Below are 19,063 nucleotides of genomic sequence, written 5' to 3' on the forward strand. Positions count from 1 at the left end.
ATTCACTTTAATGTTACTAAGTTCCTTCTTTTAAATGCAAATAACCTAGAAAGGTTAAGAAGTTTTTGTTACCATCTCAATCTATTTAATGTCCCCATCCCGAAGGAGAGAATTTTGGTGCTGTTGTGGAAGCAGGAAGGGAAGAGGAGGGAAACAACTTTAGACCAGGAAGCACTTGAAGAGGTGAGGTACAGAGAAGCTCTCAGTGCCTCACAGGAAACTGATTATCTGGGGATGGGGGAAGAGAAGCAGCACTGCCAGAATGCAAGAACGAAGGCAAACTGCTGACTTAGAACTGGAGCAGGGGATAGCCTGGCCCTCTCCCACGGTTCCTGAGCTAAACAAGTCAGTAAACAGGGAGACCCCACTGGAAGAAAAGTGCCATGTTCCCACCTACTGTCCTCTTCTGCAGGGTTAGAAGATTCAAGCCTGGGGCTAGGGAGAGACCTCAAAGGCTGAGGGACCAGCTCTCGATAGCAGAAAGAGGAACAGATCTCTCCCCTCTGACATCTAACCCTGACTCACTCCCCTTATGTATTCTCTGTCCCTCAACTAGTGAGCTGGTGCAGTGATAAAATGTACAAGACACTTGGGAGGTTCCCCTAGAACAGACAGACCAATGTAACATTCCCTGAAAACTTACTATGCACCAGGTCATTTAAAAACATCTCCTCCAATCCTTCCAATAACCCTGCAAGGAATATATTCTTTTATCTTCTTTTCATAGGTGGGGAAATTGCATTTGGAAGAAGACTGATAGTTAAATGACTTATGGCTAAGCACCAAGCCAGAAAATGGTGGAGCCAGAATTCACATGCCATGACCTGATTCTAAACTCATGCTCTCTCCCTTCTACTGTGATGCCTCCTGAGCAAACTTCACACTAGATTGCCTGTAACTTGTGAGCAGCACACCAAAGATGTACACCCAAGTATTTCTTTCTGGCCAGGCATGGTTCTAAACTTGTACAACTTAAAGACAGCATAGGCTACAAAACTAGAAAGGTTGTCCTCATTCCCCCACAAACATGCTTCCAGTAAGAAAGCCTGGAGAACTTTTCACCTGCTCAGAAAGCTTCCTCACTTCCGCTAGAATGGAGGCAACAGGCCGACTCCTCTCCCGGCCACGTGTGAAAGGAACAATGCAGTAGCTGCACATGTTGTCACAGCCTCGCATGATCGACCTAGGGAAGAAAGTATCAGAACTTAGTAACAGGAGAAGGGTGTCTTTGCTTTACCCAAAGAGCAGGTCACTGCTCTCCTGGCCTTATTCTTTGGCTCTGAATCCTCTGGCCAACATGCTCATACCGGACCAGTCTGAGATCTAAGAAGCATTAAAGGAGATATTTTTTATCTTTAAAAGCAGTATCTAATCACGGAATATAAACCAAACATAACTAACTGGTGATATAGTAGTTAGCCTGAGGAAGCACAGTGGTGAGGAGATACAGTGCAGACTTTACCACACCTGGACTTTTTACTGTTTTTATGAGTATGTTATTTGAACATTTTATATCAAGATCAGAAAAAATAAATATTGTAAAGTGTGTGTGTACAAGCGTGGGTGTGCATGTGTGTGCGTACGGAGAGGAGACCCTTCTACATTTCTCACTCATTCCTGATCCAACTGCTAGGTATTTAAGTGAAATCACACTCTTTCATTTGTACATAAAAGCCTCTATTTATCTTAAGGAAATAATTACAGATATGTATCAAAGATGTTGACACATATCTATGATATATGTATGATATACTTATCAAAGAAGAATTGTTTAATAAATGTTAGATATTATTTTTACTAAGCATTCCAATAATAGAATATTGGATAGCTATTAAAATGAACAGAGTTTGGCAAACTTTTTCTGTAAAAATCCAGATGTAAATATTTGCAGGCCATAGCCTCTGTCACAACTATTCAACTCTGCTGCTATAGTGGCAAAAGCAGCCACAGGCAATATGTAAATGAATGGGCACAGTTGCATTCTAATAAAACTTTATTTACAAAAATAGGTGGTAAGCCATTTGCTAATCTGTTATGGAAAATTTAATGCCATAAGAACTATTCACCATACTAAATAAGAAAAGGTCACAAAATTCAGCTGGCTGGTTAGCTCAGTTGGTTAGAGTATGGTGCTGATAACACCAAGGTCCAGGATTCAATCCCTGCCTGGCCAGCAGAAAAAAAAAAAAAAAAGTTTACATAACTAAGTTCAGCAAGAGCCAATTTTAGAGCCAATAAATTAAACATACACACAAAGCATACACACATAAACACAATGGAAAAGAACAAGAATGATACAAACAAAATGATAACAGTGTTTATCATTAGGTGATAGAGTATAGATAATTCTTACTTTCTTCTTTGTGGTTTTCTTTTTTTTTTCTTTTGGCAGCTGGCCAGTAAGGGGAATACTTAATAGTTTTCTAACTTTTCTCCATATTCTTCCATACATATAAATGATTTTGTAACCAAATTTTTACTTTTCTTTTTAACTTAAAAGACCAGGAGAAAAAAAATTTTAATCAAGAAAGCTCAAGATATTTTCTTAAGTGAAAAAATAAAGAGTACAGAACAGTATATTATCATTGGTATAAAAAAAGGGAAGGCAGGAACAACCCCTTATGAGTATATGAATCCATATGCAAGGAATATTTCTGAAAGGATTATATAAGAAACCACTAACATGGCTGCCTTTGAGCAGTGGCATAGGACACTGGGGATGATGGGTGGGAAGGAGTCTTACTATATCATTCTTTCTTTTGTATCTTGTACCATATGCATGTATTTTTCTTATTAACATAAAAATTTTATTTATTTTATTTTAATAATGAAAAAGAAAGGAGAGGCTCACTCCCCATCTCTTGGGCAATGACTCACACAAAGGCAGAAGTGGCACTGGGGCACGTCTGGACTGGCATGACATCAGCATAGGTCTCATCCAGAGAAAGCAGCACATTAGCGGCTTGCTGGCCTGACTCAGCAACAGTCAGCAGCCGAGGAAGGTCCCGATAGGCATCTGGACCAGCCAAGAGATCCACCATCTTCTCCCTGTTGAGGATCTCCTCCTTCAGTCTCTCAGCCATGCAGCCTGGGAAGGAAAAGAAACAAGCACCTGTCCCCAAGTTCATCTGGTTTCATCGCTTCTCAGTACACATCTTTAGCTTAGATTAGAGACCAGGACACAGAAAACTTCTCTAAGAATTTAGCATCATCCTTCAAATTTAATCAACACTCTCATAGCACCGGAACCTGCATCTTCCTATATCAGAAAACCACAGGAAAAGGGTGCCAGAGCAATTCAATTAAATGCCCAGAAAAAATTAAACCACCATTCAAAAACCTTTAAAGACATGGACCACCTTTTTTTCAATTGAAAATTACTTAGTGCTAAGGTAAAAAATATTTTATGTCAGGAACTTATTTATATACAACTACATTTATATCCTATCTCCCTCTCTTCTAGCCTATAATGCTTTCTAAAAGAATTGAGTGAGCAATTTATGCTGGTACTTTCCATATCCTAAAAAAACCATTGCATTATTAAGCCTATAAATTTTTTTTTTTTTTTTTTTTTAATAAAGATGACCAGTATGGGGATCTTAACCCTTGACTTGGTGTTGTCAGCACCACGCTCAGCCAGTGAGCCAACTGGCCATCCCTATACAGGATCCGAACCTGTGGCCTTGGTGTTATCAGCACCGTACTCTCCCAAGTGAGCCACAGGCCAGGCCTAAGCCTATAAAATTTTAAAGTCCACTTTATTACAAACACTCTTTGAAACATTTGTTTAAGAACTATTCTTGGTTGTTCACAGCAGCATTATTCACAATAACCAAAAGGTGGAAGCAACCCAGTGTCCATGAACAAATGAACAGATAAACAAAATGAAGTATATACAATGAATTATTCAGCCTTAAAAAGGCAGAAAACCAGGGCCAGCCCGTGGCTCACTTGGGAGAGTGTGGTGCTGATAACACGAAGGCCATGGGTTTGGATCCCATATAGTGATGGCCGGTTGGCTCACTTGGGAGAGCGTGGTGCTGACAACACCAAGTCAAGGGTTAAGATCCCCTTACCTGTCATCTTTTTTTTAAAAAGGCAGAAAATTCTGGTACATGCTACAACATGTAGCACACAAACCTTGAGGACATTACGCTAAGTGAAATAAGCCCATCACAAAAGGACAAATATTGTATGATTCCACTTACATGAGGTGCCTAGAGTAGTTAAATTCATAGACAAAAGGTAGAATGATGGTTGCCAGTAGCTGAGGGGAGGAGGAAATGGAGACTTATTGTTTAATGAGCATATAGTTTCAGTTTGGGAAGATGAAAAAGTTCTGGAAATGGATGGTGGTGATGATTGCACAACAATATGAATATACTTTATGCCACTGAACTGTATACTTAAAAATGATTAAAATGGTAATTTTATGTATATTTTACCACAATTATTTTTAAAAAATTATTCATGGGATTTTTGAAATTCCTAGTAGATACATACCTAGCAGCTTCTATAATGAAGGAAATGAAATGGAACAAAACATTTCAGCTAACCCTTCCATTCTCCTGCATCTCTTACTACATCAAATCTATATAACTGAATATGCTCCAACTGTGTGCAGACCAGTCACCAGAAGGGATTATTTTAACTATTCTACAATCGACATAGTCTATTTTCCATAAAGTTAAACACATTAAATTTGGGGACAGAGAGCATATAGAATATTTATTTTTGATTAAAAAATTCTCAGCCATCTGTATCAGAACAGTCCAAAAGAATTTTCTAATAAGATGATGGAATGTGCTGAATGAAAATGACTGGATGTGCTATCCAAACTGGTAGCCTCTAGTCATGTGTGGCTACTGAGAAAGTGAAACATGGATAATATGACTGAACAAGTAAATTTTTAATTTTATTTAATTTTAATTAAACTTAAATAACCACATGTAGCTACTGGCTACCATATTGGTGAGTGCAGACCTAGACCTTCACTTGGGTTTGTTTTAGGAGTTAAGATGAAAGGTACCTACATTGTAAATTCTTGCTGCCTCTTCAAACTCCAAACTCTATACTGTCTGTAACTCTGCCACCATGAGCTGCCTTAGACTCTAGGAAGTATATACCACATTCTGAGCACCTATTACTTCAAGGAACTATGAAAAGCTCTTTATGAGCTTCATCTCATTTAATCCTGTAGCCTCTGACATTAAGTACAAGAGCTGCATGGGGTGGATAAGGGAATCCAGCCTCTAAAGGATACTGTTGCATATAAACACCATATGGAGTCCAAGTCTCAAAACTGACAAAATCTGCAAATTACCGGATACCTAGAATCCCAATCCTCAGAGGCACCCGGGAGCGCAGCCGCCTTGTCTTCAGGGCTTTAAGCTGATGTAAACGGTTCCAGATGGTCTGCTCAGCCTTCTCCCTACAGAGATCAAGAGGCAAAACTGAACTGATAATAAACTACAGAGCAATCTGAGAGAGTGGGACACTAAGAAGAAAATAAAAACCACCTTTGACCCTGTAAACGAACACCTAACTTGCAGACTCAGGGAAGGTAGGTACGGGGCCAATTGAGAAGCACCACTTGTACATTCACCTTTCACCCTTCCTACACACCTCCAAATCCTGATGAGCCTTTAAGCCAAACTCAAAAACAATCTACTTTGCAAACCCTTCCCCAAGTCACCTCTGTTGGAGAATTTCTCTTCCCTTTAACTGCCCTTCCACTTTAACTATACTTTTCCCTGTACTTAGCAATTTCTCCTGTTTATTCTTTGATTTTTTTAACCTAGCATTTTCTGCCAGATGTTAGAGCTATTTGTACATCTGTCTTAGTTCCTATATCAGACTAAGCTCTTTAAAGCCAGGATCCATGAAGGAAGGGTTTATTTCTAATCTCCCAAAGCACCTAGTTCAATGTCATGCTGCAGAGGCCCTCAGAACAAAAATGTCAGATTAATTAATTGATGGTATAGCCAGCTGTGGAAACATTAACATGCCTTGTACACAGAAACAAAGTAAGACAAAAAATATGTTCACCTCTGATGGACCCACCCACCTCTATTCAGAAGAGCTCTCTCCCCAAACCACTGACTTTGCCCAAGCCCAGGCAGCTACATCATAAACACATGCCATCAGTAGCAAGAAAAATCTCAGGAAAAGCTGCATGACTTAGCACACTCTCAGCTTCCTCATCTAGAAAATGGGTTTGATAATAGTACCAACCTTATAGGGTTGTTTTGAGAATTAAATTTGTTAATGCATGTGCAGTGCTCACATAGAATCTGATGCACGGTACATGCTCAGCAGATGTCAGCCAGTTATATCAAGACTATCTCCAGTGCAGGAAAACTGCAAGTCCTACTGACATGGGGCTGTTGGCTCATCTCCGCAGGCAAGCCAGCTGGGCACCGTTAGGCACTGTTAGCTCTGGCATTATCACATATGATATACTCACTCCCTTGGGAAAGAACAAATTCACACCTGATGGAACATGTGACAAGAAGAATCACATCAGCCTAAATGGAGAGCAATGAAAAAAGGAAAATTATGATCTTTGAAATTAGATTTGTAGAATCACTGCCCATTGTTATTATCATCATCATCACCACTGTGGTAAAATACACATAACACAAAATTTACCATTTTAACTTTTTTTTTTTGGCACCTGGCCAGTACAGGGCTTAAACCCTGGGCTTTCGTGTTATCGGCACTACAGTCCAACCAACCGAGCAAACCAGCCAGCCCCATTTCAACCATTTTGAAGTGTACAGATCAGTGGCATTCAGAACATTTGCAGTGTTATGCAACCATCACCTCTATCCACCTCCAGAACTATTTTATCCTCTGCAATTAAAACTGTACCAGGGCTGGCCAGAACAGTGTTATAAAATCAAGGTCAAGGATTCGGATCCCTAGGGACGGCCCGTGGCTCACTTGGGAAAGCGTGGTGCTGACAACACCAAGTCAAGGGTTAAGAGACCCTTACTGGCCATCTTTTTTATTTTCTTTAAAAAAAAAAGGGTTCAGATCCCTGTACTTGCCAGCTGGAAAAAAAAAAAAAAAATCCAACTCTGTACCCATTAAATACCACCCCCCACCTCCTCCTGACAACCAATTTTTAACTTAGCTCTTTGCCTGAAGCTGAGTGTCACCATAAAAGTTTCAAAAACAGCTGGAACAAAGGTACACCTTACTCCCATGGTACATACTCCTCTCAAGGGAACTCCCCACCAGGCTGCACCCTGTTTCTGAAATTAAATGTAAGAACTGGCACAAAAACAGTCTTGCCCAGGAACAAGGGAAAGTAGAAACTGGTGTACCTCCTGGAGGTTACTGGTCCGCAGGTAGCCACTCTTCTGTAAGATGGACCAGGCTATCTCTGTGTCATTCACATTCATCTGGCAGCCATAGGTCTCAAAGTAGACTGCAATGAGAGGGGAATTCCATGGTAGACAGATAACAAGGGGCCACATGTCTCAAAACATCTCTTTCCCACGTACCCTGAGGCAATTGGTTATCCACTAAGTCCCCTGTTGCCTCAATTCTAAGATAATGTTAATTGCCAGATATACCCCCAAATTAATGACAGCCTTTCAGAACTCAAGAAACACTACAATATACACACACACCAATTATAAGCCATGTCATTTGGGGAATATGGGGAACTATGGGGAAGATATGCATCTGAGAATGAAGGAAATATGGCTATAAAAACAATTAGGAAAGACTAGTTGATAGTATTTATCAGACTGAGGGGAAAACAAGTTTAAATCCACATGTTACACTCCTCCTTCTCAAGATGGAGAGGTTCTCCAGCCTGTGGAAGTAGCAGCAATCGTCAGACAGTACACAAAACCACAAACTAAAAATGATGAATCTTCTTACAGTAACTTCAAACATCTTGAATGAAAGTAAGGCTATATTATGAAGTAACACACAAATTTTGCACACAGTTTTAAGAACATAAATTTCACGCTCTGGCAGCCCCTTCAAACTATATTCCTTTAGCAACCATGGCCCCAACAGCAGGCTTTAATCCCAGACTCAAATAAACATTTTAAATGGAGTTAAAACATCCCAACTGGAGTTAAAAGGCGAATGACAATCATATGGAAAACCAACAGAAAATAGTATTTTTTTTTTTTTTTAGCTTAAAGAATGGATTTTTTTTTTAAATTTTATTTTGTCGATATACATTGTGGTTGATTATTGTTGCCCCTTAAAAAAACCTCCCTCCCTCCTCCCCCTCCTCCCTCCCACCCAACAATGTCCTTTCTGTTTACTTGTCGTATCAACTTCAAAGAATTGTAGTTGTTATATCTTCTTCCCACGCCCCCCGGGGTTTTTTTGTGTCTGTGTGTGTGTAAATTTATATATTAATTTTTAGCTCCCACCAATAAGTGAGAACATGTGGTATTTCTCTTTCTGTGCCTGATTCATTTCACTTAATATAATTCTCTCAAGGTCCATCCATGTTGTTGCAAATGGCAGTATTTCATTTGTTTTCATAGCTGAGTAGTATTCCATTATGTAGATGTACCACATTTTCTGTATCCACTCATCTGATGATGGACATTTGGGCTGGTTCCAACTCTTGGCTATTGTAAAGAGTGCTGCAATGAACATTGGGGAACAGGTATACCTTCGACTTGATGATTTCCATTCCTCTGGGTATATTCTCAGCAGTGGGATAGCTGGGTCATATGGTAGATACATCTGCAATTGTTTGAGGAACCTCCATACCATTTTCCATAGAGGCTGCACCATTTTGCAGCCCCACCAACAATGTATGAGAGTTCCTTTTTCCCCGCAACCTTGCCAGCATTTATCATTCAGAGTCTTTTGGATTTTAGCCATCCTAACTGGGGTGAGATATCTCAGTGTGGTTTTGATTTGCATTTCTCGGATGCTGAGTGATGTTGAGCATTTTTTCATATGTCTGTCGGCCATTTGTATATCTTCCTTAGAGAAATGCCTCCTTAGCTCTTTTGCCCATTTTTTAATTGGATTGCTTGTTTTTTTCTTGTAAAGTTGTTTGAGTTCCTTATATATTCTGGATATTAATCCTTTGTCAGATGTATATTTTGCAAATATTTTCTCCCACTCTGTTGGTTGTCTTTTAACTCTGTTAATTGTTTCTTTTGCTGTGCAGAAGCTTTTTAGTTTGATATAATCCCATTTGTTTATTTTTCCTTTGGTTGCCCGTGCTTTTGGGGTCGTATTCATGAAGTCTGTGTCCAGTCCTATTTCCTGAAGTATTTCTCCTATGTTTTCTTTAAGAAGTTTTATTGTTTCAGGGTGTATATTTAAATCCTTAATCCATTTTGAGTTGATTTTAGTATACGGTGAGAGGTATGGGACTAGTTTCATTCTCCTGCATATGGATATCCAGTTATCCCAGCACCATTTGCTGAAGAGGCAGTCTCTTCCCCAGTGAATAGGCTTGGTGCCTTTGTCAAAGATCAGATGGCAGTAAGTGTGTGGGTTAATTTCTGGATTCTCTATTCTATTCCATTAATCGGTGTGTCTGTTTTTATGCCAGTACCATACTGTTTTGGTTATTATAGCTTTGTAGTATAGCTTAAAGTCGGGTGGTGTTATGCCTCCACCTTTATTTTTTTTGCTCAGCATTGCTTTGGCTACGCATGGTCTTTTATTATTCCATATAAATGTCTGGATAGTTCTTTCCATTTCTGAGAAAAATGTCTTTGGAATTTTGATGGGTATTGCATTGAATTTGTATATCACTTTGGGTAGTACGGACATTTTCACTATGTTGATTCTTCCAATCCAAGAGCATGGGATATCTTTCCATCTTCTTGTATCCTCTCTAATTTCTCTCAGCAGTGGTTTGTAGTTCTCATAATAGAGATTTTTCACATCCTTGGTTAACTCAATTCCTAAGTATTTTATTTTTTTGGTGGCTACTGTAAGTGGGCAGGCTTTCTTGATTTCTCGTTCTGCATGTTCACTATTGGAGAAAAGAAAAGCTACTGATTTTTGTGTGTTGATTTTGTATCCTGCTACTGTGCTGAAATCATTTATCACCTCCAAGAGTGTTTTTGTAGAGGTTTTAGGCTGTTCGATATATAGGATCATGTCATCTGCAAACAGGGACAGTTTGACTTCATCTTTTCCAATCTGGATGCCCTTTATTTCCTTCTCTTCTCTGATTGCTCTGGCTAGTACTTCCAACACTATGTTGAATAGGAGTGGTGAGAGTGGGCATCCTTGTCTAGTTCCTGTTCTTAAAGGAAAAGCTTTCAGCTTTTCCCCATTCAGGATGATATTGGCAGTGGGTTTGTCATATATGGCTTTAATTATGTTGAGATACTTTCCCTCTATACCTAACTTATAGAGGGTCTTTGTCATGAATGAGTGCTGAATTTTATCAAATGCTTTTTCAGCTTCTATAGAGATGATCATATGGTCCTTGTGTTTGACTTTATTAATATGGTGTATCACATTTATTGATTTGCGTATGTTGAACCAACCTTGCATCCCTGGGAAGAATCCCACTTGATCATGGTGAATAATTTTATGTATGTGTTGCTGTATTCTGTTTGCTAGTATTTTAGTGAGGATTTTTGCATCTATATTCATCAAGGATATCGGCCTGTAGTTTTCTTTTTTGGTTATATCTTTACCTGGTTTTGGTATCAGGATGATGTTTGCTTCATAGAATGAGTTTGGGAGATTTGCGTCTGTTTCAATCTTTTGGAATAGTTTGAAAAGAATCGGTGTCGATTCCTCTTTGAATGTTTGGTAAAATTCTGCTGTGAATCCATCTGGTCCTGGGCTTTTCTTTGTTGGGAGCTTTCTGATAACAGCTCCAATCTCCTTTATTGTTATTGGTCTGTTCAAATTTTCTACGTCTTCACGGTTCAGTTTTGGGAGCTTGTGTGTGTCCAGAAATTTATCCATTTCCTCCAGATTTTCAAATTTGTTGGCGTATAGTTGTTTATAGTAGTCTCGAATGATTCCTTGTATTTCAGATGCATCAGTTGTAATATCGCCTTTTTCATTTCTAATTTTTGTTATTTGAATCTTCTCTCTTCTTTTTTTTGTTAGCCATGCTAATGGTTTGTCAATTTTATTTATCTGTTCAAAAAACCAACTTTTTGATTCATTGATCTTTTGTATTGTTTTTTGGGTATCAATTTCATTCAGTTCTGCTCTGATCTTAATGATTTCTTTCCATCTGCTAACTTTAGGGTTGGATTGTTCTTGTTTTTCTAGTTCTTTAAGGTGAAGTGTTAGGTTGTTCACTTGCCATCTTTCCATTCTTCTGAGGTGAGCATTTAATGCAATAAATTTCCCCCTTAATACTGCTTTTGCAGTATCCCACAGGTTTTGGTATGATGTATCATTATTTTCATTAGTTTCAATAAATTTTTTGATTTCCTGCTTGATTTCTTCTTGGACCCATATGTCATTAAGTAGAATGCTGTTTAATTTCCATGTGTTTGTATAGTTTCCAGAGTTTCGTTTGTTATTAATTTCTAGTTTTAATCTATTGTGGTCTGAGAAAATATATGGGATAATTCCAATTTTTTTGAATTTATAGAGACTTGATTTGTGACCTAATATGTGATCTATCCTAGAGAATGATCCATGTGCTGATGAGAAGAATGAATATTCTGAGGTTGTTGGATGGAATGTTCTGTAGATATCTGCCAATTCCAATTGGTCTAGAGTATTGTTTAGATCTTGTGTTTCTCTACTGATTCTTTGCCTAGATGATCTGTCCAATATTGACAGTGGGTGTTCAGGTCCCCTGCTATTATGGTATTAGTGTCTATTTCCTTCTTTAGGTCTAATAGAGTTTGTTTTATAAATCTGGCTGCTCCAACATTGGGTGCGTATATATTTATGATTGTTATGTCTTCTTGATGCATCAGTCCTTTTATCATTAAGTAGTGTCCCTCATTGTCTCTTTTTATGGTTTTTAGTTTAAAGTCTATTTTGTCAGATATAAGAATAGCTACTCCAGCTCATTTTTCTTTTCTGTTTGCATGGTAAATCTTTTTCCATCCTTTCACTCTTAGTCTATGTGAATCTTTATGGGTGAGTTGGGTCTCTTGTAGGCAGCATATAGTTGGGTCCTCCTTTTTAATCCAGTCAGCCAGTCTGTATCTTTTGATTGGGGAATTTAAGCCTTTTACATTGAGTTGTTATAGTTATTTAAAAAAGAGACAGGTTGGCAAGTTAGCTCAGCTGGTTAGAGCATGGTGCTGATAACACCAAGGTCCAGGGTTCGATCCCTGTACTGGCCAGCCGCCCCCCACCCCCGAAAAAAAGAAACAAATAAACATGGTGTCAAGTTAAAAAAAAAAAAAAAAGAGTGATACCTAAACATAATAATAAAGTAAATTAATAAACATGAAATTTAAAAAGAGAGAAAATATCAGGTTTTGGTGTGGTTTTTTTTTTTAACATTCCTTGGCTCACTTTCTTTGTCTAAAAAATGAAAATACCAATTCTTATGTCAGAGAAGGATGGGGGAAACAATAAATTATAAAGGACGGCAAAATAACAAGCAGGAGTCCCAAAATGTACACACTCCCTGATTTATTAATTCAACTCCTAGAGATTTATTATAGAAAAAATACATAGGAAGATGAGATAGGAGGTGCTCAGTTTCCCTGGGCTCGGGTTTCAGGGCATACCTCTGGGTTTCAAGCCACTCCCTGAGGTCTCAGGGCCCTCCTGTAGGCCCTCCCCTACAGAAGAATTGCTGTTGCTGGTTGAACCTATTTTCAGACCAATAGGAGACCTCAGGGGGCTTACTTATGCAAATTTAGTGGCTAGGCATGCTCCATAGAAAGGGGTTATATAACACTAATGGCAAGCATGTTTAGTAAAGTGGAATTTATATTAGATAGTCTAAATATGTATTAAATAGCAAGACTACAAAAGTTGAATCCCGACAGAAGTGGAGGTTGTTGCTCACTTTCCTGGGGCCGACCTGCACTTCCAAGGCTGAGGGGCGTATGCTTTCTGTTGTATCAAACTTACTTTCAGCAAGCAGCTGTTCACTCTCTTGAGCCAGCCTGTGCTCTGTACTGGACTTTAAAGGGGTATTTCTTACTTTTGTGTTGGACCTGGTGCAGGCCCTGCTGGATCTCCAGAGCTAGGCCACACTCTCTTTGTGAAATCTTTATCTCTTATTTGTTATGTTAAATCTTTTCTCACTTGCTACTGTGACTCTGCTCTTGAATTCTTTGCTGTGGAGGAGTCAAGAACCTGGTAAGAGGACAAGGTGGGTTAAGGCCGAATATCAGGCCTTCCCAGACACCTTCTCCTCCAGCATCAAAGATATTTATTATACTATTATTTGTAATATAAAAAATTTTTAAACAACCTAATGTCCAACCATAGGGGAATAGATAAAAAAAAAATCATGGTGCAGCACAATGTGATATTTTGTACCAATTTTTAGAAAATTAATTACAAAGACTGTAGTGTTTGGAAAAACGTTAAATGAAAATTGCAAGATACAAGTATGATTGCACCATATGATTGCAACCAAATCTTTAAGAATTATGAAGGGTAATGTTTTGGAAACAGGGTAAAGAGGGGAAGGTCTAGTTGTCCTTTAATTCCTCTTCAATGTTTTTTTTAAAAAGGTATTTTAACTGATTACAGTGTTTCTTAGAAAACTTCTGCCCAAATATAAAGAGTGAATTTCTACAGCACAAATTGTGAAAGCTGCTTTATGACTTAGACAATCTAAAAATTAGAACACAGATTACAGAATTTCCAAAAGTGACCAAAAACCAAACAGAGGACTCCCAGAACTTCTACCCCACCCAGTCATGTGTGCCAACACTACGAGTTTCTTAATACTAATGTTACTTGGTGGAGTTTGGTATTCCATAATTAAGCAGTCTTGCCACACTATTAACCTTCCAAAGCCAGGTCTGTAATAAAGAACATTTAAAGAATCAGGCCATGAATACTAGAAAGGAGCAAGGCAGGAAGCCCAAAGAGATAAGAGAAGTAAAACCCACCTTTCCTCTGCCTCCCTAGAAGTTCATCCACTGTGATATAGGGGGGTGGGTCCTCTGCTTCCAGAGGACACAAATTCTCTTGAGGAGCTGAAGCACTTCTTAAAAAATGTTGAAAAGTCGGTCCGGCGGCCAGCCTGGAGCTGAAATCTTTCTGAACTCCACCCTGCTGCCTCTCTGGACCAGGACATGCGGTGCTGGTGAGACTGCTGTGTGCCCTGCATGTCCTGAGCTGCAGCCAGGACACAGAGGCCAAGGGCCCCCACCTCAGGGACCTGTACACTTGGAGGACACACTGTAAAGGATGCATGGCACTAAACAGCCCAAAGTCTGCAAAAGAATGATAGACATCACCAACATTTATTGAACACTATGTACAGGGCATTGCTCTTTGTGCTTCAAGTGTATTAATTCATTTATTCCCTTTAAAAGCCCATAAAGAAGGTATTCTTAATAATATTATCTCTATTGTACTGGTGAAGAAACTGAGGCAACTTGCCCAAGATCACACAAAGTGCCGCAGATAAGATACAAATCTAGGCAGTCTGTTTTCAAAACAAAGGAGTGGTAGAGATGAGATGGAAAGCCCTGACAAAATAACAAAACAGCACCTTGTGCTAGGAATAGTTCCCAGGGCTTCAAGTATATTAACTCATTACATCTTCACAGCAATCTTCTGCAAAAGACACTATTATTATCTCCACTCAGAGGTGAGGAATTTACCTAAGCTACTACAGACAGTAAGCAGGACAGCCAGGACTTAAATGAAAATCCATATGGCTGCAAAGCTCATGTCTGTAGCCACCTTGCTATACTGCCTTCTAATACTGTGAAAACCCCTTCTGGTCTGTATTAGTCCATTTGTGTTGCTATAACAGAAATACCTGAGACTGGGTAATTTATAAAGAACAGAAGTTTATTTGGCTTACGATTCTGGGACAGCTGCATCTGGCACAGGCCTCAGGCTGTTTCTACTCCTGGCAGAAAGTGGCAGGCAGCCGGCAGGTACAAGCAGATCACAAGGCAAGAGGAAGCAAGAGAGACAGCAAGAGAAAGAGGAGGTGCCAGGGTCTTTTTAAAAACAACCAGCTCTCGCAGGAACTAACAGAGCGAGAACTCACTCATTAATCCCTCCTCCCCCAGGGAGAGCATTAATCCATTCATAAGGGATCTGCCCCCATGACTCAATAAGTCTCCAAAACTGTCACATTCGGGATCCAATTTCCACATGAGTTTTGGTGGGGACAACACATCCAAACTCCATCATGGTCTGAGGGCTTCTTCCTTTGAATTCCTTCAAAAGGAAAGCATCTAATGTGGGGCACTGTACACCTGATCAGTAACTCCTTCTACCCTCCAAAAGCCTCAAACTACTGCCTTTAAACTTCCCACCCAGACCCTCTTACACTTGGTTGTGGAAAATGGCACAACCTTCATAGAGGAGAGTTTGCCATTTTCCATCAAAATTATAAATGCACAAACCCTTTGACTAGGCATTTCCATTCCTGTGTATTTATCCTACTGATATACATGTATTAATCCATGCGCAAAATGACCTATGTATAAGGATATTCAATGCAGCAGTGTTCCTAAGAGCAAAGGAATGGAAAAGATCTAAATGTCATCCATAGAGGACTAGTTAATTAAGTCATGGTACATCCATATAATGGCATAAGATGCAACTGTTACAAAGTGAGGCTGAATGTATACACGACAAAAACAAGGATGCAAAGTACTCAATACTACCTATAGTACACTGTACTTGAATCTGTGGGTAAAAAGGGTGGGAATATTGCAGTATATATTTGTAAATACACACAATATTTCTAGAATGCATAAGAAACAGAAGTTGCCTCCCAGAAAGGGACTTAGTGACTAAGGTGCAGGAGATGGGATGTACTTTTCACCTCATATTTTTAAGGGACTCCATATCTGCGGCCTGACTGCCTCACTCCAGCCATACCAGACGTCTTAGTATTGATCTTCACTAGCTTCTAGGCTGACACATACTGTTCTCTCTGGCTGGTACCTCTTCCCTCCACTGGCCTTGCCAACTCCTGTGCCACTTTCAGGTCTCTGCTTCTTCCTGGAAGTCCTGGCCACCACCCCCAAAGTCTAGGTTCGGTCCTCCTGTGGGTTCCCAAAGCTCTCTTCTAAATCTCCATCACAAAACTCATCACACTTTACTGTTAATTGCTACTTTCACTTCTGCTGTCCTTTGTAAGTTGAGAGGTTCCCATAAGCAGGGAACAAATCTCATTCATTTCTACACCCTCAATATCTACCATGGTAGGAAGTGACTTATGGCAGGTGCTACATATGTATAATGAGCAGATGTAGCCTGTCACCTTTCCAACCTGATCACCTGCTATATCTTCTGCTACCAGAACTTTAGGCAGGAGCAATGCTAACTTACTCTCAAGTGCCAGAGAACAGCAGACTTACAATGTAAGCTTTCTGTTTTGGTGGTTGGTCAATATGGGGATTCAAGACCTTGACCTTGGTGTTATAACACCCACTCTAACCAACTGAGCTAAACCTAGTGTGAGTTTTATTTTATTTATTTATTTTTTTTAAAAAAAAAGATGACCGGTAAGGGGATCTTAACCCTTGACTTGGTGTTGTCAGCACCACGCTCTCCCAAGTTAGCGAACCTGCCATCCCTATATGGGATCGGAACCCTTGGCCTTGGTGTTATCAGCACCACACTCTCCCGAGTGAGCCACGGGCTGGCCCTAATGTGAGCTTTAAAATCGCCCATTTATGCCGGCCCATGGCTCACTTGAGAGAGTGCGGTGCTGATAACACCAAGGCCACGTGTTCAGATCCTATATAAGGATGGCTGGTTGGCTCACTGGCTGAGCGTGGTGCTGACACCACCAAGCCAAGGATTGAGATCCCCTTACCGGTCATCTTTTAAAAAAATAAAATAAAATAAAAAAATAAAATTGCCCATTTCTTGGGTCCCTGTACCAGCCAGCAGCATTGACAAGTCAAATTTCTGTCTCTCAGCCACCAATTCCACATCTGTAAAATAAGGATAAAAGTAGTACCTATCCCCCAGAGGTGTTATGAGAATTAAAGGATATTAAAAACCTAATTTGGCATACAGTAAGCATTCAGTAACTGCACATTGACAGCACACATCCCCCCACTTCCATGGTGAGTATTAGAGCATCCGGGGTAAGAGGATGGACCCTAGAGTCAGAATTTTACCCCACCGCTGCCTAGCTAGGTAAAGCTTGGGCACCCGTCTTCAGCTCTAGGAACCTCCAATTCTTCATGTTTAACATGAGGATAATACACCTATCTCCATGAGTCTGTTATGGGATCAAATGTAATCATACAAGTAAAATGCTTTGCATAGCACAATGTAGGAGCCTCTGTGGGTGCTCAAAAGTTAATTTTAGTAGTCGGTAATGACAATAGAACAGCCTATAACATTCCGTTTTACTGGGTGGTTACGTGTTAGGTGTGATGCAAAGCGCTTTCCATGGATTACCGTATTTAATCCTCACAGCAACCCCGTGAGACGGGTTCTACTATCAGCCCCACTTCACAGGTGACGACCTTAAGGCTCGGAGGAAGGGAGAGTGACTTTCCCAAGGTCACACGGGAGTAAGCAGAGGGGCTAAAGAACTTCAGGCCCCGCGCAGTAACCACCTCGCCTTGAGCCCCGCGCATTTCCAGGGCTCCGCGGCCCCTCCTGCCCCAGGCACAGCCAAGGGCAGGTGCACAGGCCACCCCGGCCGGGAGCGCCGCTCACCTCCCGCAGCCGCGGAGCCGGGTACCCCGAAACGCAACCTCCGCCAGCTGGTCCGAATACGTTCCTAGCCGCCCGCCGCTGACCGCCTACACGCGCCACTTCCGTTCCGCCGCGACTTCCGTCCGGGTCGTCCCAACGGAAGTGCCTCCTCTACACGGTCCGGGTGGACCCAGGCTTCCGGCTTTGAAAAACCTCCACGATTACAGTGGTCTGTATAGTAGCGACTAGCCCAGATGTGGTAATTGAGCGTTTGACAGGTGGTGAGTGCGAATTAAATGTGCTTTAAATGTAAAATGCATACCAGTGTCGAAGAAAAAAATGTAAAGTAGCTCATTAATAAGTTTTATATTGATTACGTGTTGAAATAATAATTGGAATACGTTGGGCTAAATACATATATTATTTAATTAATTTCACCGGTTTCTTTTTACTTTTTTAATGTGGCTACTAGGAAATTTTAAATCATACGTGGCTCTCATTTTTTTTTTTTTTTCAAAAGATGACCGGTAAGGGGATCTTAACCCTTGACTTGGTGTTGGCAGCACCACGCTCAGCCAGTGAGCGAACCGGCCATCCGTATATGGGATCCGAACCCGGGGCCTTGGTGTGATCAGCACCGCACTCTCCCGAGTGAGCCACGGGCCGGCCCCGTGGCTCTCATTTTATTTCTATTGGGCGGCTCTGCTCTGTAGGTTAATGACTTCCTGATGCACGTCTCCACCCTGGACCCTCCCTGGAGTTCCACACCCAAAGCCCAGCTGACTACTTTTCACCTCCCCTTGGATGTCTGATGACCATGCCTAACTTATACAGAACACACACATCCTCACCCAAAACCTGTTCCTGTCAGTCTGGCCCAAGTTGACTAAGAGGAACTGAAGAGTCATTTTTGTTTCCTGTCCCTGAATCTCCAAGTTCAATCTGTCAGCACGATATGTCAGCTGAAACTCCAAAATGTCTCAGATCTGTCCACTTCCCATTCTCTGCTGCTCCAACTCTAGTCCAGGCCACCATCATCTCACTGGAAACAATCACAATAGCCTGCTAACTGGTCTCCTTGATTTTGCCCTTCTACTTGGGTCCCACACAGAGCCTAAGAGTTTGTCTGTTTTATTAAATTAAATCCTATCACTCCTTTGCTGAAAACTCCCAATGGCTTCCCATCACCCTTGCGATAAAATCCAGATTTCCTGCTTTGTCCAAAGGGCTACATAATTTGGCCCCAGCTTACTTTTACTTCTCCAACCCACTTACCTCTTACTTACTTCTACTACCA

At 40.5% G+C, this 19,063-nt stretch overlaps 1 protein-coding gene across 3 annotated transcripts in view; it reads right to left on the reverse strand.

The window, feature by feature from the left end:
- CDK5RAP1 (CDK5 regulatory subunit associated protein 1) overlaps nucleotides 1-17,881 on the reverse strand; it is a 39,136-nt gene extending 21,255 nt beyond the window's left edge. The window contains exons 1-8 of one of the 3 annotated variants that reach the window (XM_063100643.1): nucleotides 17,788-17,881; nucleotides 14,951-14,992; nucleotides 14,025-14,351; nucleotides 7,332-7,435; nucleotides 6,493-6,527; nucleotides 5,331-5,431; nucleotides 2,878-3,088; nucleotides 1,063-1,183 (exon numbers count right to left, since the gene is read on the reverse strand). In XM_063100643.1, the coding sequence (XP_062956713.1) occupies nucleotides 1,063-1,183; nucleotides 2,878-3,088; nucleotides 5,331-5,431; nucleotides 6,493-6,527; nucleotides 7,332-7,435; nucleotides 14,025-14,351; nucleotides 14,951-14,969 (918 nt within the window). In that variant the 5' untranslated portion in view covers nucleotides 14,970-14,992; nucleotides 17,788-17,881. Of the gene's footprint in view, nucleotides 1-1,062; nucleotides 1,184-2,877; nucleotides 3,089-5,330; nucleotides 5,432-6,492; nucleotides 6,528-7,331; nucleotides 7,436-14,024; nucleotides 14,352-14,950; nucleotides 14,999-17,787 lie in introns of all 3 variants that reach the window. The other 2 variants (XM_063100632.1, XM_063100652.1) reach the window with 2 other exon arrangements.
- Between the last annotated feature and the right edge of the window lie 1,182 nt (nucleotides 17,882-19,063).

The sequence above is a fragment of the Cynocephalus volans genome, chromosome 1 (genome assembly GCF_027409185.1).
Source record: "Cynocephalus volans isolate mCynVol1 chromosome 1, mCynVol1.pri, whole genome shotgun sequence".
Classification (NCBI taxonomy): Eukaryota; Metazoa; Chordata; class Mammalia; order Dermoptera; family Cynocephalidae; genus Cynocephalus; species Cynocephalus volans.